Source organism: Biomphalaria glabrata, chromosome 12 (genome assembly GCF_947242115.1).
Source record: "Biomphalaria glabrata chromosome 12, xgBioGlab47.1, whole genome shotgun sequence".
NCBI classification, from domain to species: domain Eukaryota; kingdom Metazoa; phylum Mollusca; class Gastropoda; family Planorbidae; genus Biomphalaria; species Biomphalaria glabrata.
The window spans coordinates 8162216-8173841 of NC_074722.1; the positions used below are offsets into that span (position 1 = coordinate 8162216).

Here is an 11626-nt window from a genome sequence, read left to right on the forward strand (position 1 = left end):
TACAAAGTTTGTATCAACTCACTCTGTCTTTCTGGTAAAAAGTGTATGCGCGTTATTTCTCCCAAACCCAATCTCGGATCAAGCTGAAATTTCGAACAATTATTTCTTTTACCTGGCAACACAAGAATCAATTTAAAAAAATAACAAATTAGTTAATTAACTATTGGTAGTTAATTATTTTGTTTGGTATCTCAAAGAAATGTACTTGACTGATTTGGTAGTATAAGTTGAATACTTGAATACTCTTTATACTTTGTAGGTCGCTGCTTTAAAGTTTGAAGCAAACAATAGATACCTTTAAAACCTTCTATTTTCTTAAGCGATTTGCTGGCATAGTGGTTAGTCTATTGGGTTGAGGAGGCTGTGAAAGCTTTAGCCCGCGAGTTCGAATTCAGGTCGTTCCCTTTTAATATATATATATATATATAAAATATATAAATGCATTTAAAAAGCGATCACCCAGATACCCCATTCTTTCTCCCCCACCCCTTTCCAACTAGTCCAGACAAGCGATAAAATCATAGCGTATTGAGAAAGCTAAAGGCATGACATTGCGCTAAACAAAAACAATTGGTAAAAATATTTCTTTTATTGTATGTTCAGCAATAGTCATCTTTCAATCTAACGACCTTGACATTGTTAATTTTGCCTTTTTTATTTCAAAATGTCAGCCTTTCTGGTTAACATGGCGAGACAGTTTTTAGCTGCACCATAGTCTGGTATGTTGAGCCGTAGGAGCGACTCAACGAAAGAGCGCGTGTCTCCAGCGTCAGCGTATCTTTGAAACCTTTTCGAAAGCTCCAGTCATCATAAACAACCGTCTGGCATAAGTCAAAAGCACTTTTGGTCTCCTTCAAATAAGAGTATGATGAATAGATCTCTTCGGGTATCAATGTCTATAAAGCAGTACTTGTAAACCAAACACGGCTCTAATATAAAAGCAATACTGAAAGCAATAAACACACGGCATATAAGAACATTTCAAGAGAATTCACTTGTTGAAATGATGAGAAAGTGTAACAAAACATGAATCAATAAACAAAAATACACAATTAGTGAATTATTTATTGATAATTAATTATTTTACTTGAGATCGAATAACGGAAATAAGTTCTTCCCCTTTAGATAACCTTTTTTATTTTTTTAATTTTTTTAAAAAGGATTTTGCTTGTTTTAATATTTAAATCCATTGAGACATCATGAACTAAAATATTTTTTTTCGTGTGAAAAAATAATTGCATCGATTTTTTTATCGTCTAACAGCGTTTTCATTTTGTTTTTAGACAATATTAGAACTCAAACACACCCACATTATAATGCTAAGTGACAGAACATAACACCTAACTTATATTAAAATTCTAATTAACAAAAATACATGTCAATGTTGTTATTCACACAAAGACAAAAACAAAAACTAAATTTAATAAAATACTCTGAAAGACACAAAGATAAAGGCACATTCCTAGTCCCATATGCTAGGACAAATTTGTACAAATACTCCTTCTTCCCTAGTGCTATTAGAGCATGGAATGGGTTGCCTGAGCTAGCCAGGAAAACCAGTGACTTGGCAGAATTTAAGTCATTGGTTAATATGCATGACTAAATGCATGACGCGTTGGACGTAATCATCTTCTTTTTTTTAAGTAACGTCTGTATTATATAAGATAAGAAGATAAAGCTTCCCTAGCATGATGAGGGGTGGGAAAATTAAGCGCTTTTATGCGTTCGAAGCTTCGTATAATTCATTCTCTTGAACAAGGTACTGTTTCTCATAGAAGAAGAACGCAAATCAGATACTAATTTTAGTTAGTAGGAGTGGCACTGGCCGATATTTAAGCTTTTTTTTTTTTTTTTTTTTACTCTCGGAGTTTTAAAAAATGCGTTACGAGAATTCAACTTTTCTGACATTCTTAAATGTGTTTCCCACATACCTATATAGAGTCTATATCCTTTTAGAAACATTGGTAAAAATATAAATTGGCTAATATCTTAACGTGGATTTATAACTACATTGACATTGCACATTTTTGTCCCTTGTCAATAAATAAATAAGTTTTAGGGCTTCGCACCCCACCGTTCCTTGGTAAGTAATAGTCTTAGGATGAGCCCATGCTGTCTATCAGACGTCATAGGTGAAGGGTCCCTTATTCATAATTAATTTGTTCCGCTACCTAGCTTATTAGAAATAGGAGAGAGAAAAAAAATCATACGTCTAGAGTAGAGATCTAAGTAATTTTAGTTAAAATACATGCAACTTATAGATCTAAATATTTTATTTTATCTAGATCTCTTTTTATATTAAAATATTTAAATTTAAATGTAGTATTTAAAACTTTTTTTTTACAATCAAAAATCATATTAGCCAAAATTATACTTTATTTCTTTCTGGCATACACACTAAGTTGCCAGGATTTTTGGTAAACAACCGTTGTATATGGACTCCTGGTGTCTATCATTGAACTTTTCAGACTACACTGTACTGTAGATTTTGAAAACTAAAGCTGGTCTTGTGTTGTTTTTTATTGAGATTTTATTAAGATCTAACAATTTAAGCATGGGATTGAGATCAGGTTACTTTACAAATTTTTGTAAATTAGTTTGTATTGCTCTTGCCTTGCATACTCTGACGGTCAGTGGGGATATGAAAAAACTAAGAGAAACGATGGAGAAAAAAGCCAGAGAACAAGGCATCGACCCCAACAACCTGAAACCTGGAGAATCTTTGATGATACCGCCAGAGCTTACTGATGAAGAGGAAGGCTCGCGTCACATGCCGGAAGCTCATCGATGTGATGGATGCACTGCTGTTGCCTTTCAGGTAGACCTACTCAATTTAAGTTTAAGGATTCATTATATTTTAATATTATTATTATAATTATATTATTATTATATTTATATAAATTTAATCACTACTGTGTCAACTCTATTCTACACTGTCTAGTGTCTACAGTCTAGGCTAGATGAGTAGATCTAATCTAGAATTTATTAGAATCTCTATCTAGAATCTAGTAGTAGTAGTAGTACTAGTAAGTAACAGACCTAAATCTAGATCAGCAACACTCAAGAACTCAAGTTATGGGTTGTGCACTATAAATGTGAAAGGCATGTCATGTGCAACAATATCAAATCAAAGCTATTTGAAGAAGGCTTTTGAAAACGTCTCTGCAATGCAATACCTAGAGATGTCACCTAGAATGCTAGATTTAGTCTAGTCCTACTAGAGATTTTATCCTAGATCTAGACTAGATGTACGTCACAAGTAAATATTTTTGGACTGCCTAAAATGTTATTTTTCTATATAAATAGACTTGGGAATTTTTCAAATTGAAGTTGGGATTGCCAGTAGAATACATCTTGAATCAAACCTTTAGTAGCTATTCACCTTTTACCTGCATGATTATGTCTATGTACAAGCATCTATAATTTAGCTGTTTAATACTGAGCTGATATGTCACTTAAATCTGCCTTAAAAAGTGCAGTAGTTATGTTCAAGTTTGGATTAATTATTAAATTAAAAAGATCACCGTACAATACCACATCTTTTTTTATAGTGAAAACAGGAATCTTGTGGCTGATCTAAGGATAAGTTGAAAGCAAAGCAGATCTAGAGATTGTAACATTATAATTTCCCTTAGGTCACTGTGATCATTGTATTGTATATAGCAGTGTTTTCCAAACTGTATTCCACAAAGCACAGTGGTTCTGCTAGGCTTGAGTAGGTCTTCTTTAAACTCTTGGGACAATAAACTAGTAGTCTACACATGAATTATTCTGAAGTAAAAGGAAAAGAATTTTTTTTTTTTTTTTAACTCTTCTTGGTAATGATCAAAAGCTGTAATAACATCATTATTAACTTTGAACTAATCTAGATTCTGACTCTAATTTGAAACAAAGATACAAAGCTCAACCATTAAATGATTTCTGTTTGAGTTTGTCTGCAGAGTTCTTTAATTTCAAAACAAGCTGTTATTTTACTTCTGTTTCCTACAACCTGTTTGGATTTTTCTTTATTTTGTTGCAACAAAACAAAGTCTCAGTATTGATCTAGAAACAGGCGGCTTGATACCCCAGCAGATAGTAGAATTGAATTTATCAACAAATAAAAAGAAATTATTCTTGTCAAGAACACAATACCTAAGATTTTGTAATGCTTACATCTGTATATTTTATAATAGTTTTCCACTTGAAAATTATAAAAAGAAATATACATTTAGAAGTTTAATTTTTAATGTTTTTAATTTAAACAAATGAGAAAATAATCCAAACTAAAAAAACAAAGTAAAGGGTTCCGCTAATGTCCACGAAAATGGGAAGTGTTCTGTTAAAGAAAAGTTTGAGAAATACTGGGAATCATTGATTGATAGAATCTAGCTTGTGAGATAGGACCAATTTTTATTTGTTTGCTGTAATTTCATTGTTGTTATTTATTTTTTTTACTTGAGTTATGGTCCTTGGAACTATGTATTTGTTGTTGCCTGATCATTAAAATGTAAAATAGTCAGATGCAGTTTTCTAGTTTGCAGGAGATCTAGAAGTTCAGTGGATGATTGTTTTGCTTAGTCTATTTTCTTATTAAATATATATTTTTTCTTTCTTAAGATATTCCAGGTGTTCGTTTGAATCATTGATAGCCTTTAAGCTTTGTTTTGTTTTGAATTCACAATTCACCTTGATTTAACTGATGCATATATCCATTTTGTTTGTCTTGTTAATGCAGGTAATTATTGTGATTGCCACCTTCCACACTTTTTTAAATAAATCATTGCCTTGATCTTTTACATCATTTGGCAGAAGCAATTTTAAGATTGGAAACTTTTGCTTCTGTGAGCAATTAATTTGAAAATTTGTCAGTCTCATCCAGTGTATTCATGAGCTTATATTGAACAATATGATAATGGCCCTTCCCTAATAAACAATAAGGTTGAGTACATATGACCCCAAAAAGTCACCCTTTATGTATCAGTATATTTACAAAAAAATGTGATAGTGTTAATACCTATTTTTCAATGACCCCCATAAGTCATGGGTCTGGGTTTAATGAATCAGTTTGGGCTGACCTTATTATCTAGTAACATTTAATTCTTAGGGTGAGAGTTTAAATACCTATGAAACATATACTTTCAGTTCAAGAAGGAACAGCTCAAAATAGTGATCCTTATGGAATTTTGTAGTTATGATTAACTTAACCTTTTAGCTGTGTATTAGGAACATTAGCAACTTTAAATCTATCTGAAAAAGAAATTTAAACAAAATGAGATAACTTTCACTGTGTTTTTAACAACACCTATACCTTAGTCTGTTGGACTGTTGGTGCACCACACAGATTTCCCATTGCTTTCTTTGTCTTCTTCTTTTTCCTGATACAGTTTGTTCTCCTGAAGGAATGTCTTTGTGTCTTTGCAAGCCCTGAAGACCTTGTAATATGGCCATAAAGTTTTAGCTTTTTTTTTTTTTTTACTATAGTTAGCAGGTCATCTTCATGCAACAAATGGAACTAATTCAACTTTTATTTCTACTAGTTTGAAAAAGCCTTTGGAAAAGCCCTTAAGCATGTCAAGAAAGGCCAGCCTCTTTCTCTGGCTGATGTCTTGGATGTCGCTGATTTAGTTTGTGATAAAAGATTGAAAGAGTAAGTGGAAAGTTGAGATTATTAATTAATTGAACTAACTTGTAAATCAATCTTGTATATAATGACTTCAACTCATTTTTACTATACCAATTAATTATGATTGTATCCCTGTCGTTTTTTTTAAGACATTTAATGTATTTTGTTTTCTTTACTTCATAGGTATGGACTGAAGAATATAAATGGTGAAAAGTATTTATCAGGTGAAGGCTTGCCAAAAGAGAAAGAACCTGGAATATTGGAGGCAGGTGGGAAATGGGATGCCAGGTAAAACATGTTCACAATATCTCTCCTTTTGGACATATTTTCATAATTAAACATCAGCATTTTAACTATTTCCTTTTATTGAATTGCCTCCATTAAATGTACAACAATGTATTAATAGGCACTGCACAAGACTTAGACTTAGATTCAGCACATTGGGCAAGCTCTTTCCATATAGATGGCAGGCAACTTCCATACCTCTTCCTAGCTAGTGCCTGTAAATTGTAGGTCTTCTAAGAAGGTGTGGGTGACCTTGTAGCTTGTTTGACCTCCAATGGTTTAGTTAGACTTTCTCAGAGGTTATAGCCCCCCAAAGTTTTAGCGTGGTGCCTCAGTGGAAATGTGTACTAGTACAAACTAGATAGGCAAGTGACAGGCAACAAACAAAGCCCCTGTGTGGTTACCTTGGGTGAGGTTTGCTTTTTTTAATGTCACAGTGTAGGGATAGATCAGATATCCTGCATCCTAGTCCAATAAGTCCACACTGTTCCATAAGGGGGCTGACAGACTGTCCGCTGGAGTGGCGGCCCTTACACTTAATTGTGGCAGTTACAGTATAGAAATATGAGGGAAATTCCTCATGGTTAGTGCTGCCTTTATCTGCTTAAATAGAAAACAGGCCCAGGACAGAGACTGATGCGCCACATACTGTGTATGAACCCCTTTCGTAGTCTTTGTTGGTAATATTGGGAACCCTCAGACATGACTTTGGGGGAAGAACTCCTGGCTTATTCCTGTTTGCTTGATAAAAATCCTTTCCAAGGATCAGTAGGGATAAAGAAGCCTTTGGCAACAATTCCTTGCTAGACTTTTCTAAAAGTTGGACTTGCTGTCTGAATGGAATTAAGCCAAGGTCTGTAATAGTGACGTTACTGGAAGAGATGTCTCTATTGGTGACATGGTCTCGGTATGTAATTAGTTAGACTAGGATCCTTCTCAGCTATTGCTGCTGAGCTATGTTTAGCCTCTATTTACCTTCATGGATGACTTTCAAGCGTCACAAGCTTAGGTACTGTTGCATCCTGGACAAATTCAATCTGCTGATTATCAACATAAATATGTACGATTTATAACTAAACTATAACTAAAACTCTTTTGTCGCTATGTCCTGCTAAGTGGCATAATAGTTGATATTAAATTAAAATATTTCTTTTAACATGTAATTTGATTGATTTCTTCTGTTGTGATCTTTGCAGATTCATTTTAAAAATGTTAGCAATATGTCCACAAATAATTTTTACACATGTAGTTTTAAGCCAGATAATTAACATAATGTCCTCCTCCTTTCAATTACCTAAGCACTGTGCTTCACTTGAATGTTTCTCTTCCCAAACTAGATTGTCCACACTGTGCCGGGAGCTGATTGAAATGTATGAGGAAGATGGCATCTATGATTTCTACCGAGCCAAAGGAAAGGAAAAGTTAGCTGTTTCATTATGCACAGCTTACTGCAGTCCTGAACAGCTCAATGCCATGAAAACTCCAAAAGAAGAATTGTGAAATTTACTTAGTTTCATGTTTTTTTTTTTTTTTTTTTTTTTTTAAACAAAACATTAAGAGGATGTCAATACAAGTGTCTATTATAATAATTATCTAAAGTTTATTTCTACTTGGTGCTATAAGTAAGTATAGAAATGTGCTATGTACAAAATGATTTGTAAGCACATCTATGTCATAGTAGTCATAGGTTACCTTGTTATCTAGAGATCAATAATAGGACCTAAGAAAAACATGAAAGTATCTAGAAACTCATAAACTTTTAGTGCTATTCAAATACATTTCATTGTTTTGCCTAGTCATTTTTTAAATTCTGATTCAAGTTAACTTATATTAGTGTCAGTCAATATTTGCTTTTTTTTTTTTGTGAGATCAAAAGGTAGTAAATCTCTACAAACATGGCAAAGAAAATGTTAAAAATTAGATAATCTTCAAATTCCTTCAAGTCAATTTTTACTTCATCATCTCTAGACACTTAAGTTACTCATTTGATATATTGCTTTTTTCACCTTTGTATCTCCCTTTACTGCTTTGTATCTGGATCACACTTTGTTTGCTAGTTGACCTTTACAAGGCTTGATTTCAGTACATGGGTTGAAGGATTCTCTGAGCACAAGTGATCGTCAGAAACTTATAGTGGGCCTCAAGTGACAGTTGGGGCTAAATCAAGAAGAGGGGATGTACTGTCCTTAACTTGGGCTTTAACTTTTAATGTAAATCATCTAATGGCAATGTCTTCAATTTCGATGATTAAGGATGAGTGCAGTGTTTCACATGACTCCGCAAATCCAGCTGCAACCTGCATATTTTCCCACATCTCATGCAGACAAAGCCGTTTTCCTCTTTGTTCTTTTTAAGTTTTCCTTCCATCTTCTGCACCTCAATAAAAGCAAAATATATAGTATTAAGTCCTGATGTAGTTGCCTTTTTACCATGAGTTATGAAAAGTGTACATATTTTTAAACTTTGTTATCTAGAAAAAAAAACACATGTTCATAACGAATGGAGAATGTGCAGTACCAATGTAGTAGTTCTGTAATAATCTTTAAAAAAAAAAAGTTAATTATGTATATTTAGAAAGATATTTGACTCTTACTTTGTGTTTCTTAATTATAACATAATATCAAAAAATATTTATTAGAATATATCTATTGCTACAATTGTGTGATGCAGAATTGAAAAAGGACACAATATCTTATTAAATAATTCTGACCGTCCTTTTGTACATAAATACAAGTTGTTTTTTTACAAATATTTTAGACATATTTTCACATTTCATTTGTTGTGATGTTTTCAAATAATGATCAAAAAGGCTTAATTATATGATAATTTTTTTTATATCTAATTTCAAACTGCTGATATTATATTTAAATTTAAAAAAAAAAAGAGTTGTAGATATTTTTATTGCATCTATTGTTTAACTTGCTGCTTTTAAAATATCTGAAATTAATGTTTTTTTTTTTTTCCTTCTGCACTAATGTATTTGTGCTCTGGTTGTTGTGTGTTGAAGTGGTTACCAATCACTTGGTGCTACACCTTCTTGTTCTGAGATTTCTTCTCACCATTTTAAAGATGAACTTATATATCAAATATTTGTTCTAATTGTGTCTTGTTGTAATAATACTCATTGTTAACAATAATATTTATGACTTTTCTACAAGACATAAATTTGTTTGCACTTTTTAGCCCAGCAGAATAGAGATTTTAAACTCCTGCACATCTACCACAAAGTCAATTTTTGGCTTTTTAAAATTTTATCGATTGGTTCAAAATCTCTCCCAATTTTAATTGGTTTAATTCGTTTCAGAGATTCCTTCAGATTTGAAGATATTTGCATCATAGCCCAAACTGCCCGTTTGATGGTGGAAGGCAGGGTTTGAACCCAGAACCATCCTTCCCATTGAACAACGTCCACAGTGCATACCACATGGCTAGGCAGTCATCAAGGCTATATCCTCTTTTCATTGTTTTTTAAAGATTTGTTATATCACACACACACACACACATTTCCCCAAATCACTTTATCTTTTTTTTTCTTTTTTGACTGCTACAAAATCAGAATGTTAACTTTAATATGAAAGTCATCTGTGTGTGTAACGCTTGCTCACTATTCCTCTGATTTCTGACCTGTCTCACCTGCACTGGCATGTAGTTCCTGATTTTCTGTTGAAATTTCTTTCTCTTACATGGTTTAAGATTGTTTTCGACTACCATGAACACCTCTAGACATAGACTTTGTTTTGTCATTTGGATGGCTGTGCTGGGAAATACAAAGGTGTACTCAGTTGTAGTGTTTTCTAGAGCTATGAAAATTTAAAAAAAAAAAAAAAAAGCTTAAGCAAGTTTTTTTATTCTTTGCAATCTCTTATCAACCAATTAAATGTCACATATTTGTCCAATATGGGGCGCTTTTGCTCAGGTTTGTTAGGGCTGTGAATCTTGTTGTTTTGAATTATTTAACTTATTGCTATGATTTTCATAGTTTTGATGTTACAACTAGACTTCATTCCATATCTGCTGATTGATCTACTGCTGCAAGTTTGTGACAAGTTTGAAATGATAGAACAATCTATTTTTGCCTTATCTTGTTTTTTAAATTTTAAAACCTTTTATTTACAGTGAATTTAAAGAGCTTATAATCAAAGAGTACCAAAATGTAAGCTTGAGCTTAATATAATACTTGTATAATTAAGATTATTGATGATGTCATAAAGAAACAAATGTTAATGAGCTACATTCCAGTAGTTTCTAGTTTATATATTTTAGTGCATGAAAGGACCATATATTGTTAGAGACTTATTTCACAGAAGGGCAATGAAGAGTTTCACGTAGTCTGAAGATCTAGATAGTTAGGAAATATCATGACATAAATACAATCTTTTTTCTTTCATTAATGTGGTTCAGTTGCTCTAATTGTCAAAATATAATATTAGCACTTTTTATATTGTGTAAATGTATTCTGTAGTGCTAGCAATGTAGAAAATGATCTCCATTTTACTGTTTTATATTTCCTCATCCTTGCATTTGTAAATTATTGTTTTGAAATGGTCTTTTAGAAAGATACAAAGCTATACTAACATTTACTTCTATATTTAAAGCATCAACATGAATGCAAAGATAGTCTCCCCTATCTGATGGACAACAGAATGCAAAGAAATGGTTGTTACACATTTTGTAGTCAAATATTTTTTTTTATTATTAGTTTCAGATGGATGGTAAAAGTAAGTTATACTTGTATATCTACCTAACAAACACAAACTGATTTCAGAGTACCAATGTAAGATTTAAAAAAAAATGCCTTATTATAACCTACTATTAAATGCCAGTAAGAATGTTTGTTTTGTGTACAAGATTTTATGATTGTGGCGTCTCAACTATAATGTTTTTACCAAAAATTAAAGGGTGTCATATGGATTATCAGGACATTATTTGTGCTCTATACAAAATTGAGATAGTGTAAACTGGTAAATGAAATTGTTGGAATAGACCACACCAAAGTAAATGTTCAATGTAGTTTTTAAAAATATTGGTGTATTAATCTCTTCATGCATATCATATTGCAAATTTTGTCTCAAATGACCTTTTCATACCATGTTTTTTTTTTTTTCATAAGTGCCATATCTGAGACAAATGACCTAAAGTATAGTAAGACAGTAGTATACACTGGGAGTACTCTTCTGCTCATTGAGGTGTGCAATAACATTTCCCAATGATCTACAAGCTGGCTGTTGTGGAGCTCACTTGCCTATACAGATTATCAGTCTGTATGAACATGGAATAGGAGAGCATATATAACCTCTAACCTATATTTTAAGGTCTTGTTGATGTTTTGTTTTCCCTTCTCATTGATATTTGTCATTATGCACTTTTTAAAGCCTATGTGTTCTAGATTTACAATTTTTTTTTATTCATTGCTGGTTGATATTTATGAAACGTTGATTCAATAAATGTTTATTAAACATAATTGTTGTTTAGTTTTGGAATGAAGTTTACTTGACTTAATGTAGGCTAGAGAGTTTAATTATTTTTAAAAGACATTCCATTTTGCAATATATGCATGTTGAAATTACATTATAGATTTCCAAGATTTGATATTTTATTTTTTTTGGTGGACATATTACCACCATATTTATTTTTTTTTTATTTATGAGACGTTATTAGCCTCCAGCGGCTTCATTTTCAAAATTTGAGAACAAAGAAATATTCATACTAAATGTCTTACAAGGTTCTAACATGGGT

General features: G+C 32.2%; 1 protein-coding gene across 1 annotated transcript; it reads left to right on the forward strand.

Annotated features, from left to right (window-relative positions):
* Positions 1-2416: 2416 nt before the first annotated feature.
* LOC106050476 (marginal zone B- and B1-cell-specific protein-like) lies at positions 2417-11351 on the forward strand. The gene is made up of 4 exons (XM_013205446.2): positions 2417-2818; positions 5520-5629; positions 5789-5893; positions 7228-11351. The coding sequence occupies exons 1-4, from the start codon at positions 2555-2557 to the stop codon at positions 7388-7390; spliced, it is 642 nt and encodes a 213-aa protein (XP_013060900.2). The 5' UTR covers positions 2417-2554; the 3' UTR covers positions 7391-11351.
* The last annotated feature ends 275 nt before the right edge of the window (positions 11352-11626 follow it).